The sequence below is a fragment of the Sebastes umbrosus genome, chromosome 2, assembly GCF_015220745.1.
Source record: "Sebastes umbrosus isolate fSebUmb1 chromosome 2, fSebUmb1.pri, whole genome shotgun sequence".
NCBI lineage: Eukaryota > Metazoa > Chordata > Actinopteri > Perciformes > Sebastidae > Sebastes > Sebastes umbrosus.
In genome coordinates, this window is record NC_051270.1 from 14353006 (window position 1) to 14378524 (window position 25519).

At 41.4% G+C, this 25519-nt stretch overlaps 1 protein-coding gene across 1 annotated transcript in view; it reads right to left on the reverse strand.

Moving 5' to 3' along the window:
* frmd5 (FERM domain containing 5) overlaps positions 1–25519 on the reverse strand; it is a 75766-nt gene that overhangs the window by 8655 nt on the left and 41592 nt on the right. Inside the window, exons 2-8 of the mRNA XM_037750098.1 lie at positions 11563–11667; positions 9759–9801; positions 9515–9593; positions 6381–6478; positions 3434–3557; positions 1245–1332; positions 928–1016 (exon numbers count right to left, since the gene is read on the reverse strand). Coding sequence (XP_037606026.1) covers positions 928–1016; positions 1245–1332; positions 3434–3557; positions 6381–6478; positions 9515–9593; positions 9759–9801; positions 11563–11667 — 626 coding nt within the window. The remainder of the gene's footprint in view (positions 1–927; positions 1017–1244; positions 1333–3433; positions 3558–6380; positions 6479–9514; positions 9594–9758; positions 9802–11562; positions 11668–25519) is intronic.

A 25519-nucleotide genomic window follows, 5' to 3' on the forward strand; every position in this document is an offset into this window, starting at 1 on the left:
CATCTTAAAAGATAAAAGCTCTGGTGATATGATAGTCACATGATACCACCAGTGACCAAAATATCCCACATATAATCACAGGTAATGTTACATTATGTTAAGAAAAAAACACATATACATATATACAACAAAATATACAAACATTTATCAGTCAATAATATAGGTGAGTACCTCACAGCTTATAAGAATAACATCGAGCCCGCGGCTGTCATACTTTCTATATAGCTAGAATTAAATAGAGGCGTCTCTATATCAAAACATAGGATGTATAGGAGCAGGAATCTACACACATGAGCCCATGGATATAAAATGACGGAGGGAACAACATCTATAACTGGAGTCAGTGTACACATACAGTATATATTGTTGCATATTATGTATATATGTGTTTTTCTTAATATACATGTAACATTACCTGTGATTATATGTGGGGTATTTAGGTCACTGGTGGTATCATGCGACTATCGTGACCAGAGCGTTTACCTTTTAACATGGCGTCTCTCGGCAGATTTATTAAGTCTGAAGAAGAGCATCTGCTTGAAACGTCTCCAACTAAGATGTGCCAATAAATTGTGATTAAAGGGAGCTAAAGATTGCATACCTGCTGCTCCATTTTTCATTGCTGTCTTCTACTGGTCCAGCACCGGCCTATTACGGTTTTGGATGTGCGCTACTACTTTACATTGTTTGTCGGATGTATGTTCATGGAAGTTTTTTCTATCTCATTGCTAGTTTATTTTTTTCTGCCTGCTAATACCTTGCACTGGTCCATATGGAACTTTTGGAATTTACTTTTTCTCAACACAAACAGCTACAAAGTCTTTCTCATTCACATGGGCACGTACATACACGCATGCTGTGTGCTTTAATTTAAATATGGTTATTATCTAGCATCGTGTCCAGTTTTAACTGTTCATCTGAACTCACCATTTGAGGAGGTGGACCCTCCTGTTTCCTTGCAGCACAGTGAATCCAAAAGGAGTAAAAGCCAGAAAAGCTGGGTTGCCAGACACATCCTGACAGGCACAAAAAAAACAATGTTATTGTCATTGTAGAATCAGACTTGTCAATTTCCTACATTGATAAAGGACACTTTAAGACAGTAGTATGACAAATTAATTTTATGATTGACTTTATAGTTCATCTCACATTTACTCAAAAAACATACAAAATGACTCATCAAATTGTACATTAAAAGAGACTCAGCTCATAATTGTAGAAAAAATTAGTTTGGTAAAGACCACCTTGCATGGATGAGGGTCCACGCCGTACGTCTCCAGCATCTGAGCCTTCTGGAGGAAGTTGAGCTCTGACGTTTCAGGACTCTGACCTCTGAGAGAAAAGAGCAATAAGTCCGTTAACTGGCTTCTGTCTGTGTGTAACCTTTATTTATTTCATCATCAGTTGATTGAAAGTTTGTGCATATTTTTGTTAATTGGAGAGATGCATCTGTTTGTTCAAAACTGCTGTCAAACACGATGGAGGAAATGAGCGATAGAGGGCAGTGTAGGATCAAACCAGTGCCTGTGTCCACCTGGGTTGTAAATGCAGTGTGCGTGTGCACGGTGTGTGTGTGAGAAAGACAGAGATAAAGAGAAGATCGGAGGACAATTAATTATCAACTAATGAATCAAGGGTTACATATTACAACCTTATTATTATTGTTTCCCATGAGCACAGGTAGAGCTCACATCTGCGCAGTAACAGTAGTAGTCGTAGTTTGACCTATTAAAAAAGTCCTTGGTTATTGTGTCCTAACCCATCAACCTCAAAGTCATCAACTGGAGGAGTAGCAGGAGGACAAGGTTTCTGTATCTGCTCACGTGGCTGAGGTTACCATGTGTACCTGCTGTGACACATCATGTCTGTGACCTTGGCACGCTCTGTCTGGCAACCTTTAAGGCCGAGAAGGCAAAGCAACGTTAACTGAACCTGACTGACCACTACAAATTCATATCAGTCCTTGGGCATAAAACAAACACTGCACCTATGGGAGCATAACCTAAAAAAATCCAAAGGTCGTCAGTCTTTGCCAACACCACCAATCTGATTAGCAACCAGGTAGAGCTGCGTTTGCAGCAATGAGTGGGGACTATGACATCCCCAGATTCCCCACTTCGACCTGGCCTTCCAGCACACTGGTCATCGCCGGCTGTGTGCGGGAGCGAGAATAAGCTAAATTGTGTGAACTGTTTCCAGACTCTTTGAACTATCAACACCACCAAGGGGAACAAATCCAAATTCACCAAACCATTAACTGTTGCACGATCACTGGCTCCTGACCACTGAGGCAGGGCCCCCCAAAAACTGGCGAGTTGTAGGGAGCACCCTGCTGGCCCAATACTGTAGTCTGGAGGATGCTGCAGAGCAGACTGGTGCTTTCAATAGCCAGGCGTGTGTAGCAGTCAGAGTCCGTACTGAACCTGTACATGATCATTTCAGTGCCCTGTTTTGAAGAGGTGGGTAGGAAGGTCTATAAAGCCTATGTGAGGGCAAAGCCTGTAAAACAACACAGCAACACAAACCTAATGAACAGTATAGTGAATACTCAGCGCATTAAGTAGCTATGACATTTCAAACCTATAGCTCTGCATACCTTATCAGATTATTTACTTGCAGATGTGTTCTGAATGTGAGATGTTACTGGTTGTGAGGAGTTACATATAATCAGTCTATTGTTTTGTTGTGATTTATAACCTGTATGTGATACTTTTAAGGAGGTCTTTGCAAAGTATTCCATCTCAATATACGGTATGCTCCTCTTCATCATGACTTTTGATTCAGGACTTTCCATCCCACTATAATTGGAAAGTTTGGGATACACTACAACTCAAGTCAATATCCATAAAGAGAGTTAAAGGTTCTCTTTATGATATTCAGAGCATTAATATAAAGCAGCAAACATTTATTTGCTATGTAAAGATATAGAGGAGTAATGTCTACCTGAGCAGAGAATGAAATCACTCCCTTGGTGTGTTGTAATCTGAGCTTCTCTGTGCTTTGTTGACATCGCCAGGCCGGCTCTGCGTGCTTTTAGTGCATGTTTGTGCATGTGAGCGTGCCCCACTGGCCGCTCATGGCCACCGCGCCGCACTGCGCTCATACGGCGGTTACAGCTGATGCGTAGCGCCCACCCTCAGGTTCCCTTCAGGTAAATATTGTTAACTTTGTCAGCACTGTTGCTGTCGTTTGCACTGTTAGCTGTTACCGATAGCTGCGAGCCACTGGCTCGGACGCCACTTTTTGGTAAAAACCATCACAGCGGTCATTAATTTTAGTTTCCCATGACTGACCTATGAATTTAAGATGCACTAAGGGTTCAGTGTGTAGCACCAACAGTTAGGTGTGCTTCCGTGATGCACTGCACTGTGGCTGCTATGGAAGTGAAGGAGTACACACAGGTACACAGGGACATGGACAAGTGTCACCTTACATCAGCTCAGTCTTGTGGATGTCAGCAATTCGCCGCTCCAACTTCTCGGAGTGCTTGGGGAAGAACTGGAACTTGGAGCTGTAGCCCTCTGGGTGTTTCCCGGGGTCGTGGTCGCCTATTTCAGCTGGAAAATGGGCAAAGAAGACACAGCAACAATATGTGAACATAATATATGATGCATACCTAACAAGTGTTGAAATATTTTCTGCAAAGAGCAAATGGTGACGGTGGGCAGAGGACTCAGTAGCTGCAATCATGAAGCTTATATTTTCGTTTCAAAAATTTTTTCATATGAAAAGGTATTTCAGTAATTTCTTATAATGAAAGCAAATAAAAATGTGATATTTGTATTTAATTACTCTACCAAGGATGTGTTGCCACTTTAATCTTTTTTTATGTGGTTGTCAAAACAGAGTTAGTACTGTGCTGGGGTGCATGGTGTTCAAAGATAATGCCTCAGGATAAATCCCACAATATAAATGTGTACACAAAGCAAGGACTGAGATAAATGTCAAGGTTTTGAATTTGAATACACCTGTGTGCACAAAAAGAGCACACACAAAACTATTTCACCTTAAAAAGAACTCTCTCTCCAAATAGTTAACCTTGAGTCCATGCAGAAGGTATTAGTGTGGCATGTCTGTACCATCACAAATACCTGCCAGTGTTCAGTACATCGCTGTAGCCAGCTTCAGCAGCCTGGATTTACAAACCCCTGACATCCGTTTACAGATGGTGGAGGAACTACACGGACAGTTTGGCTACTTGTCTGCTCTCTGGGGAGCTCTGGCAGCCATTACTGTTGAAAACGGCTTCTTAGACTGCCAAAAAATTCCAGTTTATATGTGTTACAGACATTATGGATTCACATTCTCTGTCACATGTTGACATTGCCGGAGAGTGCTTATATAAGCCAGAGACACCTTGTGAAGAAATATTTTACAGAAATGGAAGCTGCAGACCGCCACGGCAAAGTGATAAATACCGGGTTTTTCACCAAATGATCCTATGGTGTAAATAAATAGATGAATCGGTAGATGTAATCCTGCATAGATAGTAGAGCTGGGACAATACACCTATCTCCCGATTTGATACTATCACAATACTTGGGTGCCGATTCGATATGTATTGCGATTCTACGAGTATTGCGATTCAATATTACGATTTACTGCTTTAACACTCGACCATAGGAAAGAGTTTAATCATATACTTTGGAAAATATCTAAATTAATACAGTAACAATGTTTGATTTTCAGCATGTATGTAGTGAGAGATGTCCTGAAGTCAAATATACCAGTCATTGTCAGGCATTATTTATTACATTTTTTCCAGCAACCCAAAAATCAAAGAATAAAGACATTTCCCATATGTTAAAGACATATAATGTTTTATACTTCTGGCAAATACAGTATAATCCAATCAATTGGATTATTTCCATATACAGTATGTATTTTCTATATACAATTCCCTTTGTTAACACCTTATTTTGAAAACCGGACGTAGTCACACGTGTATACTTCCGCTAACTTCGCCAAGTCCGTCTCTAGCTCTCCTGTCAGCTCCCTCCTCTTTATACATCCATGGTCAGCTCCATCAGGAACGTTTGAATGCAGTTAACATAAATTTCAGTATATTGGTGCTCTACAGTTGTAGCGTCGGCGGATTTGACCACGGAGATGAGAGTGACGGCCGGCTTGACCGCATGTTACTGCAATACGATAACGTTGCCTGTCCATGACAGAGTCAGCATTCAGCTTTAGCCGTGATGTCTAGCTCTGCTTTTCCTGCAATGTGTGAAACCCAAAGTGTTTCCATACTTTACTGTATGTGTAGTGTTTACCACTTTGGATTTAATATGTGAGGGTACAGGTCGTATCCACATGGACCCTCCCCCATTTTCTACTTTTTCGTTTTGGCTCGCTTCGACCGACCGCTGTCTGTTTTGGTTGAAGGATACAGAACGGATATGACGTCACGTTACTCAGACTACAACAATAAAAGCGCTAACTTCCTTCTACCTCCGCATAGACTCAAATGAAGCAAATATATATACATATATATATTTGTATATATATATATGTTCCCACCCCTAATAGATAGGTATAACAAGCAAGCCAATATCAGCAAATGTCTTCCAATATATTGCCGCATTGTCTTGTGGTGTTCAGGGCTACACAGAGACACCCAGGAACATTGAGATCCAAGGATCGGCTGAGAAAAGGTTGGATGGATAGCTGGTTGGCACGGTGCTCGACAGAGAAACCGTTCCTTAATGCATCTCTGCTCGCTGCATGTTGATGAGACTGACACCCAAAGGAGCCTGTCAAATGGAAACCTGGCACCTTCCAAAATGATCAACTTTTTATTTTACAAAACTGTCATGTTTCCTCAAAGGGAAACATACCGACTTTTTCATTAAATCCCTTGAATATTTTGTGTCTGAGCTTTTTCTGGTGCTCAATTCAAAGTAAAAACAACAAATTCAGATTCTTAATCAAACAAAATGAGAGCAGTGTGAGCCTTCAACCTCTGAACACGCCCTGCTTGCACATTTGCACACACCCCCACACAGTAAAGAACACATATGGCAGAATGTGAGCACAGCTGGCAAGTGTTCATTAACTAGCCAGGGTCATATGGAAATCAAACAGTAGGTCACAAACATCATGAATAATATATGTTATGTGTGGTAGACACACATCTGTCAGAGGAAATACTGTAATTTATTTAAAGTTGTAGTTTGGGGTTGTGATTCTGACATGAGGACTACGACTGTGGAAGCTGAGGGTAGTAGTTGAGATTAAATCACGCAATTTCCCATCAAAACAATGTGTGAAATATAATATTTAATTGTCTCACAGTGCTTGGCTTCCTGATCAAAGTTGCAATCTCTGCCTAGTGTGTGAGGACATTTGTGCTTGTTTGAGATTTCCTTATTTTGTCGTACCTTGTAAAATGTAGGCAGCCAACAGAGCAGCATCTGATGTCTTGCACAGGAGGCGACCGTGGTAGAGATCCCTCTTAACCTGCAGGAAGACGAGATATCTGTGGAGTGGAACACAGAGAAACTGATTTGGGTCATTATTTAGATAAGATCAACATATCGACATTCCTTTTCTTGTAAATGCACGTAGTGGAGGCTTACAATTTAAAAGGCTGCAGGCATGTCCAAGAGTTTTGTTGGAAGAAGAAATCTTGAGAATACTAAGTAAATGAAGACCTCAGGTCGACTACTGCAAAATTTATGTTGTGTAAAATAACTATTTGCTATGTAAAGAAATAGAGGAGTAATGTCTACCTGAGCAGAGAATGAAGTCACTCTCCCTCTGTGTGTGTTATAATCCGAGCTTCTGCCGAGCCTGCCGTGTGCGCCTTTCAGTGCATGTGAGCGTGCCGCACTGGCTACCTCACACTGCCGCTTATAACGCCGTTCTGACTGACGGCGCCATTGTGTAAGCGTAGCACCCACCCTCCGGTTCCCCCTCGTGTTAACACTTTTAGCTCTGTTAGCACTGTTGCAATTGTTTTCACTGTTAGCTCTGTTAGCACCGGTAGCTGGGAGCCGCCTGGCTTGCCATGTTGAGAGCTGTGCGGAGACAATAGAAATGCTCCCAATCTCGTATTTAGCACCTTTAATGCGTGCTTCCACATGTGATTGTGTACCTGATGCTGAACCTGCAACCAATTAGTAATAGTTCAAGATACTATTCTTAAAAACAAAGAGAATGATATATTGATAGTTTGAGGCAGGTCCCCTGTGGTTACTAGTCTCCTTTAGATGGGATGTCTGTGGTTATTAGTAGCTCTACACAGTGGAATGTAAAATAAATGTAGCTAGACTAAACTCCATTACTCTAAGGTCCTTTCACAGACCATTTATAATTAATCTATAATTACAATTTAGAAAAGAAAAAATGAATGTATGATTGGCAATTCAAAGCTTTCTATTAGAACATCAGACACGGGGACATGTAGCCCGCTACCTCGAGGCAGAACTCCAGCTAAAGCATAATCATTTTGTGAATTGACAATGATCTAAAATATGATTGCTGGTCTGCACTGAAGTCCAGTGGGAGCAACTCAATCTTCTGGTCTCGTCCACAACATCCACAGATTACTCATATGTGGATTTTCCCGCTCTCCCGGCTTCTCTCCAAGCAGCAGAGCAATAAAGAAATAGTATAGCAGTACTAAGCATAGCTATGAGAAATGTCACAGCACAGTTGGGGGTATAATGAGCCCTTTTTTTACATCCTGCCACCACCTTGTTGTGAAAGTATATACAGTATAAAGATATTTAAAAGCAACATGCAAATCTATGCAAAATGTTGCTAGCTTTCATCTCTATTCTTATCTACCATGTATTCGTGCGTCCGTGAGAGCTTCCAGTCAGAACGGATGGCGGAGCTGTCTCTTGCCGGCGCTCCAGCTCAATCAATTGCGAATAAGAGATTTCACTGCGTGGCAACCAGTCGGGGGATGTGATTTACAGGGATCTGTGCGCTCGGCGGCTCTCTGGCTCACTCCTCACTCCTCACAGCAGTTTGTTCAGCTGTCAAGGATGCCACACACAGCACAGTAATGGTGAGGAGCTTCACGACACTGCAGCTTACTGTATAAAATAAGGGAATACTCAAATCCCCCTGCACACAGACTCACAGCTGAGCTCTGGATGTTTCTCTTGTGCTGCATCACTTATTGCATGAACAAAATTAAGATTGAAAATATTGTAGTTCAGATGACCTAAGATTGTCACTCAATAACGAAGAAGAAAACACATTTTCACTCTTAACTTTCTCATGAAAATCTATCATAAAGAAGTATGTACTGAGAGGATTCTCAGTTCAGACAAAAGCAAATATTGTTCTTTAAGCTAAGCTGCAGTGCTCTTATCCATTTTTTTAATTATCTAAAAGCTGCAGAGGTACAAAATGATAGCAGTAAAATATAAGAATACTTTTGATGTGATTTTATGAGACAAGGAAATTGAAAGAAAGTCAGAAGATTAAAAAAAAAACATCCCCTTTGGTTCAATAAAATCAATCTTTATGTGCTGTGGAGTTAGATTTTTAATGCTACTGTTTTGAGGTTTGCTTTGTGTCAGCATTTTCACTTTGGGGTTATGACTCCCCCAAAATAGAGTTGTATGATGTAATTGTCCCCAGTTGAGTGTAAGAAGATTAATAGGCCACCTGTGGAGGAAATTTAGTTTTAAAATAGACATCACATTTTCCACATTAGTTTTGATAGCACCAGAGAGTGGTAAAACAAACCCAACAGGTAGCTGCTATGAATAACCAGAGCTGTTTTACCAGAGGAAAAACAATATCAGAAGGGTTTCTAAAGAATATGTTGATGTTACCACACATTTGATTCAGAAAACTGTGTGCTTACTCAGCCCCATAGAAAATACTGGTGCCCGTTTCTATGATTTGCAACATGAGATCATTTCCTCCTCTGTTCATTTTGACACGTTTCACTAATCAAAACTAGAATTACCACATTGCGGTTGTATGCCTCCAACAACCTGTCAAGTTGCAGTTTACATCCATGTCCGTCCAAAATGTCATCACTACATCATTTTATCCTACTAGACATTTGTGAGAAATTGTCATAATTATCATATGAATTCTTGAGTTATGGCCAAAAACCTGTTTTGTGAGGTCACAGTGACCTTGACCTTTGACAACTAAAATCGAATTAGGTCATCCTTGAGTCCAAGTGGACGTTTGTGCCAAATGTTAAGAAATTCCCTCCTGTTGTTCCTGAGATATCGCGTTCACAAGAATGCACTGGACGTATGTACGTACAGATGTATGGATGTCGTACTGACGGACGGACAACCCGAAAACATAATGCTTCAAGCCATGGCTACCGCCGGCGCGCAAATACTGTACTTGTGATCCATCCATGAGTATACGAGAGCCCTCTAGGACTTGCTAATCTAGTCTGATAACTGCCTCAATTTAAGTCACTTGAGTGGGAGAGAGAAAGTGATTGTCAGACTAAAATTTGACGTCCATCCATCCCTCGACCACCCCATCCCCACCTGCAGCCCATCAGGCTATGTTGAAATCTTACCTGGTGATTTCCTCTTTTAGGGCAGCGGGGTCAGGAGGGTAAAACTTGACACGCAAACACATGGTGAATGGAGGCTGGGCTGAGGAAGAAAGACGGGCATTTAAAATGTATTGTCATGTTTCTAATGCGGCTGGCATGATTGATGTGTTCTCCTTCTTCTTTTTTGCATGATATATTTAGCACATTTTTTCTTGAAGGTTCATTATTTACCAAACTAATCAGGCATGTTAAATTAAATACTTACATTTGATTTGTTTGGCAATCGACTTTGTAAACTCCAGCCAATGCTGAAAGGGAGAGAAAGAGAGGTGAAGGCAGTGAATCTTTGGCTGCTAAACTGTCAGTCTGAAGTCTGATTGCTCAGCAGCTGAGCATGATGAGCTGGAGGGCACAGTAGAATTACTACTGGCCTTCTGTTTGTTTAGACCCCCTCCAACACCGTCTCCACGCAGAGAGGAGATGAAGGAAAGCTGATAATCAGAAGGCTGCTGTTCTCTGTCAGAGTGCTAAACATCACGAGGCCAACTGGCTCTAATCAGTGAGATAATGACACCATGATGGCGCACTGCGCTCACAATACAGGAACTGTAAAACACAACGATGCTGTCAGCTTTTAATTATTAACTTTTTTAGCAACACCTGTTCACATTTTCTTAACAGAATCTGCAGATTCAAGCCTTGAAAGCATTTGTAGTGTGTTAATTTCTGTGGCTGATGTTCATCTCAGTTGAAGGGGTTGGCCTTTTGCCAGCTTGCATGATTGACCTGCAGGCCGACCTACCTGTCCTGCTGAATGTGAAAGTTTGAGGAAATACGAAGCACCGCCCACCAGCCGGAGCAAACTCTCTCACTTTACAGCTAAACAGTACACCACAAGATGTTTCTGAAAACATTTGAGTCCAGAAATAGGCATTACAGTAACAGAATATTGATTCATATTTGATCAGTGAGGCCTAGTTTGACCGCTTGATCGGAGCTCGCGAGTGATTGACAGCTGCCTCCGTTGAATGAACAGCCAATAGGAACGCTCTCTCTCTTTGAAATGACCTTTGATTGGCCAAAATCTCCCGTCAAGGCTCTACCTGGTGATCTACCAGCTCGGTCGCACTAAATGGCATAGGAATGTCACGGTAATCGCATGCGTCATGCGTGCAATAACAATGTCGTTCTTGCATTTGGCGTGTCATTTGTACGCCATGTAGGCTGTACTGACTGCAATGTAAATGCATCCTCGTAAATATGCTCCACTCAGAGCTGGTGACATAGAATAAAAAGTGAGAAAGCAGGCTGCTTATGGTTGGCGAGAGGGGAGGAACAAACACAGGACTTTCAACCAGGAGAGCAGCGTTCAAGGCCGGTCCCAAAGTGTTGTTGAGTTATTTGAAGTGACATTTGTGATGTGTTTTTTAATGATGTTTGTGACGTGTTTTCCGTACTTCTGTTAGATTGTTTCCGTACATATTTTACTTAGTTTCATACTTATTTTTAAGCCCAACCATGATGTTTTTACTAAACTGAACTAAGTGGTTCTGTTGCCTCAACCTAACTAGTTTTGTTGCGTGTCGCACAAATGAAGCTAAAAGGCTAAAATGCATTTTCATGACACGCAAAATGTCCTTGTAATGTCATACTCTTTATACGCCTTCCCGTGAGATCGGTTTGGGGTTTCCTATGACCTTTTTAAGATTTACACATGAAGAGTGTTATCATCCTCAAAATCGAGTCTAACCTGTTAAACGCAGCGCTGTATTATTACCTTTGACTCTGTGAACTTGGGTGCACAAATTATAAGTTCATTCAAAAAAGCACATTGTTTAGTTTGTGTGAACTAGTTTTTAATTCAAGGGGACAAATTACTTTAAATCATTACAGATATTTCAGATGAAAGAATGAGAGAAACAAATGAGAAGAGAGGAACAGAGAACGGAAATGAAAGAAAGGAAGAAAGAAAGATTGGGAGATGACAGAGCGAAAGAGACCAAATCATGAGTCACGGTGTCGCACATTCAACTGAATTAAATCCATATTATTAAAAAATGAATCCTTACCCTCTGCTTGTCTGGGTCAACATATCTAATGCCAAAGTAGTCTTTTTCCAGCAGGTTGAGATGATGGCAGATGAGGTCGAACAGGTACTGTCCCTTGGCATCCCGCTGAAAGAGAAATAATAAGCGAAAGTTCATACAATGCTATTATATACTTGCTATTAAGGGACATTAAAGAGAGAAGGGAAGAGAAATCATAGAAAACAATAACTTCATTTCACAGCCTCCAAATATTTGCATACTCACAGACATAGTTAATGAACCCCCAGCAGATCCATAGTGCACATGACCTGTTACTGTATGTACGCGCTGCCCAGAGCTTTAAGTAACATCACACATTATAAAACGAAGAAGACATTTTGAAAATATATTTATAGTGTCACATCAATATGATCAGTAGGTCCATTTTTTGGAGCCTCGAAGAAGTCAAAACGGCCACCAGAAAGTGTTTTAATATTTCATCACCCTCAGGGGAGATGTATGAAGTCTATCAAATATTCATATTAAGGCAGCAGCCACCTGTGAAAGCTTTGAGAGATTTCTGCTGCAGAAAAAGACCCAGAAAAGCAGCGAGACAAGGTGTGGGTAAAGGAAAGGCAGGCATAAAAGGAGTGGAAGCCATTGTCATGCAATGCAGTGAGAAAACCTCACCCTTCCAATTATATGAATACTTCTTGCTTTTCAAAAAATAAGCTGTTCGGCTAACCAAATTCAGATATGCTGTATAGTCTTGATCAGATGTGACGCTAATGAGTAGGAGAAGAAACAGGCCTGTGTGAGCAGGGCCCTTGCATAAAGCTGCGTTTGCCCCAAAAGACTCATTAAAAACACATTTTAATTAACTAATTATTTAGCTATAACTGCAACAATAAGGTTCATGCAAACAAGGCTGCCACTGAATGCATAACAAAACATGAGCCATTGGAGCTTTACCAATGCATTGCTAAATTCAACTATGGAGCCAGAACTGTGTCGAACAGGGTCCAACGCATACTGTTCAGATGAATAAGGGGATGAGGGTGCAACATATTAAAGAAATAGGTCGCTCGATAATGACATTCCAGCAAATATCATCAACATCATTTCATTGGAAGCAAAGGTAAAGATGTGATGGTAAATTAAGATCAGTGGGCGCCTCTGGGATCTGAAAAAATGCCTTAAACCTGCATTCTCTCTAATAGCCAGCAGGGGGCGACTCCTCTGGTTGCAAAAAGAAGTCTGATTGTATAGGAGTCTATGAGAAAATGACTTCAGAGCGTGTTTAAAGTTATATTGACATGCAAACATCCCACGTTTATCTGACATTCCCAACCATTTTACACATACAGTATCTCTCTTACAGTCTAGGCATACATGTGTAGAAACTAGCGTTACTGATATCGACACAGACACAATAGATTTCTCCAACCGTATGTTCAGTGTAAATAAAGGCTATAGCTTTCCTTCCTTCAGTGGCAAAGGACACTGTCAAATATCCTACAGTGCCCTTTAGAGGAGACACTGCATTCACATAAGTGACACACAGAACTGCATAGTCAGAGGAAGCCAAAGGCGGATATATGAGAACGGAAAGGGAAAAAGAGAAGAGAAAGACAAAACCAAATGAAGAGAGAGAGAAAACAGAGGAGGGAGAAAGAGAGAGAGAGAGAGAGAGAGAGAGCAAGCCAGGCCAGTTGACACTGATGAATCTGTCTCAATGCCACAGCACAGCAATCAGAAAGAGAGGACAGGAGGATAAATGCATTGAAGGATTCATGTATGAGCCATTTTCAATCCCTGTTGAGACTGATTTAAGACGATGTGAGAATCTTTATGATGAAGCCGGTTCACACTTCTGTTTCACTCAATATCAGATCAAATGGCAGAACTAACACCCCTCAGGTCGCATCTGGCTTAACATTGTCAGGGCACTGAGTTTAGAGTTATTACCCCTCTTTGGATTGGGTTAAACCTGCGCTGCTATTGTCAAAGTCAAGCTGCACTTATTGTAATTCATCCAAATAAACATGCATCTTTCAACCAGGAGAGCGATGTGACATTTGTGACGTGTTTTCCATAGTTATGTTACATTGTTTCTGTACACGTTTTACTTAGTTTATGTACTATTTGAAGCCCAACCATGATGTTTTTCCTAAACCTAACTGTGGACGTTACCATAGTTTTGTTGCGTGGTGTACAAATGACAGGCGGAATGTCGTTGTAATGTCGTTGTAATGTCGTGCTATTTGTATACCCTCCCATGAGATCGGGTTGATGCATGATGTAAGTCAAACCACGCCAAAGCACAACCCAACCTAAACCTATCAGGTCCACTTGTGTCAAGATATGCACTTGCCAGACCTTTTCCCATGATGCACCGGGCTGACCCTCCATCTCCTCTGTCAGTGTGTCTGTATGTCACTGTCACCACACACACCCTGACTCACCAGGACAGGCCTGCTGACTGGCCCAGCAGCAAAAATAGAAACACACACATCAATGTGCTGCCTCACGCACACGAGGAGCCTCCCATCCTTCTTGCTCTATTATGAATGTCTTTGGTACACCTGTGAAACCTCTAGCTCCACAACATTTTCAGAGCTTGTACCTCCCACTCCCTCCATCTGCTGTGCACTGTAGTGAAAACTACAGCGCTGCCCAAAAAAGCCTTCCCAATTAATCATGATGTTACTGCCTGTTTCCTTCTGTGTGTGTGTGTGTGTGTGTGTGTGTGTGAGAGAGGTTACTGATGATCCACGTCCAAGTTAGTAGTCATGAAACAACAACAGAGAGACAGAGCGATTCATCTCAGTCCAACACTTCTGCAAATAAATGAATAGGAGATGAATGAAGAACTCTAAACCACTTGGCAAAAATCTCACTCACAAAAACAGTGTGAGCACACACACTTTCTACGACGGATTCATCAGCTGTTACAACAGATTTTAAATAGTACGACTTAATAAAGAGCTTCTGATCTGGAGTCTTCTATTGTGCATTACAATGAGTGCAGCAGGTAATCCTATTGTCCCTGGTAATTTACCTGACTCTGCACTCTGATGCGGTTTGTAACGATGAGATCGAACTCTAACGTTGCTCCGTGCTCATTGTCTGGCTCGACTAAACCGCGCTAGAATAAAGCAGCAGGAGTCTCTCTTGCCCATAGGCAGCTGACCAAACACTTCTAATGTATACGTAGTGTTGTGTTGCATACTGATGAGACACATTGAACTTCAGCGAGCTGACCGGGGCTCCGCTGGGACACAAAGGCCGACTCCGAGGCAGAAACATTATCGATCCGAAGTTAAGTGTTCTTCAACATCCTTATGAGATTTAAACCGAGAGCCAAGCTGCAATACACTGGTGACTGCAGAGGGGAAATACTATATGTTGCCAGTTAAGGCTCTGTTTTATTGTTTTGGAGTAGATAAACTGCACATCTTTTATGTGGTTTGTGGCTCATATGATTCCAGTGTGGGAATTGCTTCTCTCACAGTTTTCTCTCTTTTAGGTTTTTATTGCTGTGGGGGAAATAATTAGATCCGTGCTATCCTAGGATTAAAACCCTTTTATTGCCAAAACATCAGGGAGACGGGAAATAAAATAACCTGCTATTGAGATAAATGGCTCTACAGTTAGAACTTATAGAATAGGCTTTGTACAGGAAGTGATTCATTTTATACTCAACACAAGGACTTAACGCTGTAGAATGCATTGTGAACAAATTCTTTATGATGCAAATCTGCAACGTATCCTCATGTACAACGGTTCGTATGATATCTTTCGAAAAGTTATTCCTCATTTTTCTTGCATTCTCCTACAAATATCCAGCAACATGTGACGCACGTGTCAATTTAATTGAGGCCAAGGGCCTGAGGTAATAATTAATGCTGAATATGAATAATGAATAATGTTGTGGGTAGGGATGTGACGGTGAGGAAATTTTCCCACCGGTTAGTAAACTTGTGTCAACACAGGTGCTACTGATTACACCGGACATTTTACAAGAAAACATGACGCTCAATATGTGTAGCGCGGTTACTCTGATCTTTAACGTCGGGTGGCTCTGTGTCTGGTCTCTCCGGTCCAGCTTTCGCTACGAGCTGCAGGCTTCCACCCGGCGCTGCTACGCTGCGCACACCGGCTCTGATCGCTCCGTCCTCTGCACAGCGATTACCTCTTTAACGTCATGGTTCCCTTATAGCATTGGGTTTAAATCTGTAATATTGCCAATAGGCGCTTTTACTTTTCCCTTTGACACCAAATCCTCCGCCATCGTCTTGTCTATCTGTCAACAACCTCTCATCCCGTGTGTGAAATCTGACTCCTGTTACTCTGACCTAAGTCTCCGTATGGAGCAGACACTTCCACTTTGAGTCTGTAATGTCCGTTGTCCGACTTTGTATTGATAACACGGCGCTGATATGCCAAAATGAACTAAATGGGTTTTATTTCTGCAAAAAAAGCAAAACGACAGTGGGTATGTAATGTAATCGGTGTATGCCCGACCACCCTGTAACAACGGTAACAACGGTAACACTGACAACTGCAGCAAGCCTAGTTGTGGGATCATTCCTTATTTCATTGGCTATTTTGGGATTTATCCATTATTATTATTACATAAAACAACAAAGCATTCGAATACTGATTTGAAGGTTGATTACCATGGCAACGGTCGAAGCATCGACGCATTCGGGTCAGCCCTAGGTAAAATAACTCCTGGAGTGGCGCAACTTAAGTACGGAAATGACAAATAAATCAACATTGACTTCTGGCTTCACACGGGGTACAAACGCCGCTCTCCTGGGCGAAAGTCTGGTGTTTTTTGACCAACCCATCCACCCCGACCTTCTCCCTACACAGCGTTTGTCGCTAGTATATACAAAGTGCATTACTTTTCGTAAATATAGCTACAATGACAACAGTCTGAAATCTGTAAACTGTAACCTGTCATAATGTAATTATCCAATCCTTCACACAGTACTGTGGGTGTCTTGCATAAATCTCGACATTTGTGGTGAGCAAGTGTTACATTTTAGTTATACACCTTTAAATGAGACAGGAAATGTTTTAAAAGGTGTCAAGGTTTTCATGTGACAGTGGAGTACAATGAGGCTTTAGTAATTGGGCTTTAAAAACACATTTATTGAGTTGAGTTTTAATCAGTAATGCTACATCACTTTTCAGAGTAAACAAAGCGTGGCTTATACACTGCCTACTGTCGTCTCATCACATCACGTTGCAGAGAATTGGAACTGTTAATGAGCTTAATGTCAGCCTGTTTTCCTATGGGTTCATTTGGAATTAGTTTGTACTGACAGTCGCTGACAGATTTCAGTATTAAAAAAAACAGACAGAATAGACATTAATATCTGTTTATTTACTGCATAAAATGTACCAACTAGACTGTTTTCATGCTTCTCTACGAGTCAAAGATCAAGATGTAGATCTCTCTTGAGTCACTAAATGACTGTAGGGTTTTCATGATTCAACTGCACGTCTGAATTTTCCGTTACAGGCCAGTTGATGCCCCTCATGTAAGATTAATTATGGTTAGATCTGTGAAACTTACCCCACAACATAGTTACAGTAGTTTTGATAAATGGTGTTTCCACTCAACACCCAAACCATCTTCCCAGAGTAATTAAACCCCATTCATCACCTGCTTTCCAAACTCACCCTGAAGACAGTTTCCTCAGCTGTATAGCATGTTAAGAGGATCGCACTTTCAGAAAATATATGTATGTATGTATGTATGTATGTATGAGGTCGATCCGTCATAATCACCCAGGAGCCAAAGGTCTTCTTTGAGCCATACAATGATTTAAATTGCAATATATTGTACGTATATCAACCAATAAAATCATGATACACATTTCTGCCATATGACTGAGTCCTACAACCTATACTGTATATCATTCAATTCAATTTCAAGATTGTGAAATGTGATGTAAATATAAAACTAAAACAAATATGTGATGCGTAAGTGATGTTATGGCACAGTGTATGTTGCGACCGTTGACAGAAATAAGGAGCTGGGGCCATGATTGTCTTGTCAGCTCCCATTATAGTTCATGGGGAAGTCATTAAAGTCTGGTATTTGATTTCACTGGTCAGGACAAATGGCTGGCCTGGAGGCCCTGTTCTCTATGTGTTATGTATGTGTGCTTGTCTGGCGAGATCTGGCTGGCTTGGATTATAGACTGTATATACTGTATAGATGGACAACGCGTCTCCACTTCCTCCCACGGTACAAAATTAAGCCAAATTATCCCGTATACGGGAGCTGCCAATTTGAGATTTTGACGTCGTTTGGAGCCAGAGCCTGCGCAGTAGTTATCGGGGGCCTGGAGCCGCGGTATCGAGGTCCCGCCCACACACTCGCCCGAGCCAATCACAAGCCGAGCACTGCCACAGCTGGTTAGCGTGAGCCACCTAGCTGCTATGTTAGCATCAAATAACTAATTAAAATCAAACTTATCAGAAAAATGACCACTTGACCATTTATCAGCATGATAAGAACTACCTAAAATGACAGAAACCATCTTTGGGAACATTTTATTTGATGTGTACTTTGACTTTTTATTTTGGCCCATGTCCCATCCACTAACATGGTGGGGGCAGGATTTATGACTTATACTGCAGCCAGCCACCAGGGGGCAATCGAGATGTTTTGGCTTCACTTTTGGGGAGCTGTCATGTCGTCCATCTTTATCTACAGTCTATGGCTTGGACGTGTTTACAGACTCACAGCAGACGACAGGCCAAGGTCCAAATAAACGTCTGTTCAGTCTACGCTACCTGATACAGAAAGTAGGCTGTTTAGCTGGGAAGACCGTCTTTAAACCATTTTGCATTTCTGAATACAACTGAAATGAAGGAGCTAGTCAAAATAATCTAAACACCTACTGGATATTGATTTTAATTTGTTGGTAACTTGACAACAACCACAAACATTGGTACAGAGGTGAGTCAAGCTAAAGAACGTTAGTGGGACTCAAGAGTCAGCAGACAGGTATCAGTAGGCCAGAGGTACGGCAGCTTTTGAGACGCGGGTGTTGGAGAAGTTTGAGGAGATCACAAAGACAAACTTTCAGTTGGCCTTAAAGACGCTCCTACGACTCAGGAAGAGGAGGCAGGGCTTTGACCAGAATGTATTTGCAGATGGGGCTTGTGGTGGTGGAGAGGGGACAGTCACAGACGGTCAAACCCCACAGTCAGAAGGAACAATAAAAATTCCATCCTTTGTAGATCAGCTCTTTACTCTTGCAAGGACACTGGAGAGGTCACAAGAGTTTGCTCATCCAGTCCACACATGTTTTGTGACCGTTTCCCTTGAGGAGTAGCTGTTTGAATATAGGGTGGCGGGGAGCCATTGGGGAAAAAGTTGTGTCCACATAATTGGCAGTAAGTCAAATGCATTTTCAGTGGGTGTTGTATTTCAAATTTGTTTGTGATTTTTAGGGACAGAATCTCAAGGTGCAGCTGAGTGTCCAGGTTGGTTATCTCAGGATTGCTGTTTTCAGCAGAGTGGGAAGCAAATAGAAAGAGGGTGATCACCTCAAAGTCAAGAGACCATGGTAGTCCCCCACCTTACCGGTCTTATTCGGTTAAAAGAACTCAGGTCCCTTTGCCCAGTTAGTATGGTTCGTTTTGGCTGTCAATTGAACCCTTGTGTGGACCAAACAACCGAACCGAGACCACCCGAAAATTTTGCGGTTTGTTTGTGATGTGAAAGCCATTGAACCAACCACAGGATTTTATGAAGCAGATATGTGATTCTGGCAGGATTTCAAAAGCTAAACTACTAATCTGCTGATCGTGAAATCTTTTCTGGAAGCAATCCTATTAATTGAGCTGTATAAGGCTGTATAAGGCTATGTGTATATAACCTTTTTATGCAAATCAACACAAATACATGTCAGCATGGCTACTTTTCCCTGATTAGTAGGTCAAACGCTGTTAAAATTGCTATGCTTGTATCTGACTCTGTACTTTGTCAGTTCATTAAGTCCATTAACTCTCACCTACTCTCATGGGCTTTAGCTAGTGACTGGAATAATAAAATTGTGAGTACAAGCAGCCAAAATGACCTTCCTTTGTTAGGGTGTCTTGACCTCACCCTTGAGGAGAGGGTGAGGAGCTCGTAGCAGCATTACTGCTCCTTCACACTGGAAGGAGCCAGTTGAGATGGTCCGGGCACTAGGGTACCTCCTGGATGCAACCCTGTGAATGTATTCTGGGTAAGTCCGACAAGATAGGGACCTAGGGCAAGCACAGGAGATGCTGGAGAGATATACATCCTGTTTGGTTCATGAATGCCTCAGAATCGAGTTGAAGTATGTGGCTGAGGAGGTGGACGTCTGCCACATACCGTAGGCAGTAGAAATGGATTTTAATAACTAGTTCCTGCCTATCGAAGAAAACTGGAAAGCAGTAGACACTGAAATAGTTAATGTGGCAGCAGCAGTAGTAAAGGTGACTGCAGTTGTTGGCTTCTGGTGGTAGTAATAGTCGTAGCGATATCATTAACTAGTAGAAATTTTTGTGCACCTGCCCATGTTAATGTATGTAATATATTTCTAATGAGAAATGTGATCGTGATAAGAGTAGTAATAGTATGGGGGTGTGTGCAGCGGACAGCCGTGATATTAGCCACAGTGACTCATGGGTAAATGAGATTAGTGCAGGCCTGTCAGTGGGAGAGGAATGTATTAAACAAGCAAACGCCCGTAAGTGCTTTATGGAAGCACGCGTAGCGGTTCATCACAGCTATAATAAAAGTGATAAACGGAGAGATGGAAATAACCCAGACTGGGGCCAAATGATCACTGCGGCCCTTAGTGGAGCAGCAGCACGCCGCTCTCTGGGCCTGGACAAGCCTTGCGCCAGATTAATTATTGAGAGGGGTTCCATATCAGCTTGGGAAACACCACATCAATAAATGATGGTGTCATTTTAAACTAGAGGATGGAAATTGCAACAACTAAGCAAATGGTCCTGAAAGGTTAATGCTTCTACGGTAGCGCCTGGTAACGCCGGTGCTCGACAGTGCTTTCTTTTAGTTTCCATACAGCTCTGAGCTCCGGGGTAGCAGGCGATTAAGTCGACGAACGGTTTACGGTGGTCTCAAACAACGCCCGGTTCTTTGTGGCTCAACTGCAGTGTTGATAGTTAGCATATCTCAGCGCCTCGCTGCATGATCTTTATGCTGATTCTTCACTGTTCTTAAAGTTGCTGCCTCCAAGGCTGCCAGCAGCAAAGCCTGTAAATGGCTTACTATAATCTTATGATATGGTAATGTGTACTTTCCATACTCTGGAGAGCAGGCACAGAAGTGAAAGACCGTAGTGGATGCTTCTGTCAGTCAGCAGCTGAACGGTTTAAGAAGATTTACACTCAACATGAGTTCCCTGACAATCTAATAGAAGCAATAAATCAGCCTACAATGCCATCAGCACATAGGTTGAGTATTATTCATTGTTATGCAGGTACACATTTTGACTTATTTCAAAGTAATGAACAGAAGGTACCAACAACCTGGTGATGAATAGCAGTACCATGCATTTAAATAACCTGGTGATGTGCACTACAGGCTAAAGAAGGTTTCATTGGGTCTCTATCAGTAATTTTATAAATTCTCTTTATTAATGTGATGCTGTTTTCTCTTACATTTTTGGCTAATTCAGTGACAACTTAGAAGGACAGTTTGTATTTCAGCCAATTAAATCTATCATTAAATTCTAGTGTTTTCAAGAACTGTGGATAAAACCCTACTCACTGGTTATTCTATGAGGATGACTCATACTACTGCTTATAGATTAGACTCCCTCCTCTCCATGCAAGTTCCAAATACTGTGAGATTGGATCTTTATTTGGCTGCACAGCCATTACTTTACATTTGGCTGCATGCTGGTGATTCATTCTAGCCGCACAGCACGGTGGCACTTATTTAAATTGCTCAGGCTATATTACTTGTTCCCGGATTTAACCTCAACATAACTCAGGAAACAACTGTGAAATTGAGAATGTCTGAATGTTCCTGGGCTTTCGCACATGTAATTGCTTAAACATTTTATTTTAAGTATTTTGACTCTTCTTGAGCAGAACTTAAAAGTAATAAAACATTTTCTTTATGCTTCTGACTGCACTAATTGCAGTCACATTGGGTGTCTGACTCCAACTTTGACAGTCAAAGTTGTGCACAAGGCTTGCAGATAATAGTTTCTAAGAAAGGAATAGTTTGACACATGCTTTCATACATTATCTTGCTGAGAAGATCAATACCACTCTCATCTCTGTGCACTATAGGGGGCCAGGAGGTGATTAGCTCAGTTTAGCACACTGGAAGCAGGTGTAAACAAACAGATTGAAAAAACAAATTACAATGTGTTAATTAGTAAGCTTTAGAGGTGTTGGTAGTCATTTTTTTCTTTAGACAGAGCCAGGCTAGTTTCCTCTCCTTCAGTCTTCATGCTGTGCTCGGCTAACCTCCTTCTAGCTCCATACTTGGCACACAGACATGAGTGATATATCCTTTCATCTAATTCTTTGCAAGAAAGTGAATCTTTGTGTTTACCAACAGGTTGAACTATTACTTTAAATTAGGTCAATTGATTGAAATATTTAATCGCGCGATTGTCCTTGGTTAATCGCGACTAATCGCATATTAATCTCACATTTTTTATCCGTTCAAAATTAACCATAAAGGGAGATTTGTCAAGTATTTAATACTCTTATCTACATGGGAGTGAGCAAATATGCTTGCTTTATGCAAATATATGTATGTATTTATTATTGGAAATCAATTAACAACACAAAACAATGACAAATATTGTGCAGAAACCCTCACAGGTACTGCATTTAGCGTAAAAAAATATTCTCATTAACATGGCAAACTCAAGCCCAACAGGCAACAACAACTGTCAGTGTGTCAGTGTGCTGACTTGACTATGACTTGCAACAAACTGAATGTGATTATCATAAAGTGGGCATGTCTGTAAAGCGGAGACTCGTGAGTACCAATAGAACCCATTTTCATTCACATATCTTGAGGTCAGAGGTCAAGGGACCCCTTTGAAAATGGCCATGCCAGTTTTTCCGCACCAAAATTTAGCGTAAGTTTGGAGCGCTATTTAACCTCCTTCGTGACAAGCTAGTATGACATGGTTGCGTTATTATTGCGTTAACTTTGACAGCCCTACTTTAAACCTCACTGTTTTCTAACATTACCATAAGATAGTTTTTTGTCCCTAGCAGACTAGCGCATAGCAGAATGTAATACATCTGCGTGAAGACAGAATCTCCTTCAGAAACATAAGTCTTAAAACAAAAGAGCTTCTTAATGTACATTGCAATACCAACCCGAGAGACAACAACATGCTCTCAGCTTAATACACCTCTACATGGCCTTTTTATGTTCACTCTAAAAACCATTTAGCTGCAAGATGGAAAGACAGCGATCCTTTTTAAAAGATATTCACTGTCAGCAGGCTGCCATCTTATCGTCCTTGGTCTCAACGCTGCTGGGGCTGCGTTCACAATCAGTGCTCAGTTGTGTAAATCCTTTCCTGTTTAGGTAGCAGCTCAGCTCTCCCGGGGGCTCCATCAAAGAGATGCCACGGTGGGGAAGTGGCCCTGAGAGAAGGTTACCCATAAGAGTTATAGGGGCAACCATACATAGAGTGCTCACTACTGCTTTAACACTATAACGGGTAAGGAAGGAAAAGAAAAAAGGGAGAAAAGGGGCACTGGACAGGAGAGAAAGTCATAAAATGGGGAAAAGAAGCTAAAGGAAAGGTGAATAGAAGGCAGAGCAACAGTACAAAAGAAAGACATCAGTCACAAAGTGACTTGTTGTCCCAGTTGAGAAGTCTCTCAGGCTTTTCTCCAAGAAAAGGGCAGTGATGTGCGTGGCATAAAAAGAAGCCAAACCACTGAGCACCTGTCCTCTCTGTCCTTCCTTTAACCCTCCAGCTCCAGGGACGGAGCAGTGCACTAGTACAATACGTCCTTGCATGCAAAGTCTTAAAGCTTTAGGTATAACAGTTTTCAACCTGGATCCAGTCATATCCAACTGGCAAAGTTAGGCAGCAAGAAACAGTCTTGCAGTTGTTTACTGTCCCCGGACTCACATCAACGTCATTATGTGAACAGACGTAAAGTTGCAATGATGTACCGGCATTGCTCATGTAACTGTTGGCACATCAAAACCCTCTGACAACACGGCAATAAAGATCCAGGGCTCACTATCAAGGTATGAAAGCGAAAGTTTATGATGTGAACAAATCTTGAGCAAACAGCTACAAAAACAAACAATCAGAAGAGAGCAAGCGTCTTTCACGTCTACGTCAATGAACCGCGGCCATGAAATATGAAACAAAGTGGCAAGCAATAGAAAAAAAAGGAAAATTCAGTCCGGGGAAATGTTTCAAAGTCAAGTGGGAGTGCAGCTGAATCCTCGCTCTCTGTAGAGAAAGGTAAGAGCCGCTGCCATGTCTGGCACTTATTAGACAATCTCCGCAGCAATGCACATTTTCTCTGTAGCCTCATAGTCTAACTGTAGTTATTTAAAAAAAAAAAAAGACACCCAGCAAGTAGAAAATGTCTTTACGGGACAAAATAATGTTATTTTTTCAACTGGTATTTCAAACATAGGAGTATTTAAAAGTGGTAAATTTGATAATCAGATCATTAATATAGCAAACAACTATTGTCTATGTAAAGATATAGAGGAGTAATGTCTACCTGAGCAGAGAATGAAGTCTCTCTCCCTCTGTGTGTGTTGTATTCCGAGTTTCTCTGTGGTTTGTTGACATTGCAGGGCCGGACGCACATGCCTTTTAGTGCATGTGAGCGTGCCCCACTGGCTAGCTCACAGCCACTGCTCTGTACTGCTCTCATAAAGCAGTTACAGCTGATAACGCCATCCCAACTGACAGCGCCGTGGCAGAAGCATAGCACCTAGCCTGGTCTGGTCACATGACCGGAGCACAGCCAATAGGAACGCTCTCTCAATAAAATGACCTGTGATTGGTCAAAGTCTCCCGTCACGGGCTAGATTTTCTAAAGCCTGAAAACAGAGCCATGAGGAGGTGCAGAAGTCTAGTTATCTCTCAGAACACTTGAATTACAATATGCTGAAAGGTTATTATGGAATTTTTGCCCAATGATGCCAAAAATAAACTGCCTACTAACACTTTAAGGAATATGTAAAGACAGTTTGACTTAATCTTTTTGAATGCATGAAACACAACTGCATTGTTCTACAATACTTTGTTTCAGGTGAACATCAGTAAAGAACAATTGTTCAGAGTTTCCTGGTGGCTTTAGATGTATAAACTGCAAACATGACAGGCGATGAAGATCACAGTGGGAAAATACAAAGCCGAGACAGCACGTTCCATCTACTGGTTTCTGTAACAGATGCATTGTCAGCTGTATTTGAGAGTGCTATTTTTGCCTAAACGTCCTGCTATTGTTGATCGATGCAACATGACTGGTATGACATAGACAGTTACACCAAGGACAGAACATACAGAATCAATAAAAAGGGCACATCCAGGTGTATATCATAACGCAGTCTCTTCAGCAGAGACGTTAGGTAACACCAGGTCCAGCTAAGAAGTTACACTTTCTTCTTTTTCTTGTCAGTTACATTTTTAAAAAGTCTTATTTCATGCTATTCTAGCTTATGGCAACCAAAGCAGATACACGACTTGGAGATAAATCGACACACTGCAAAAGGAAATGTGTAATAGAGGTATATCTTGAAAGGTTTAGGGTAATTATTTGAATTTGAATATCTGAATATTGAAATTTTAGTTTGTGAATACAGTTAAAAAGGTATGAACTTGTTTTATTACATTCATCAGTCTGCGAGCATGAAGTGCAGAAATACTATAACGGAATCAAATATATACTCTGTAGTAAAACATTTATATCACTCAGTATATATCAATATATATATGGTATAATTTCA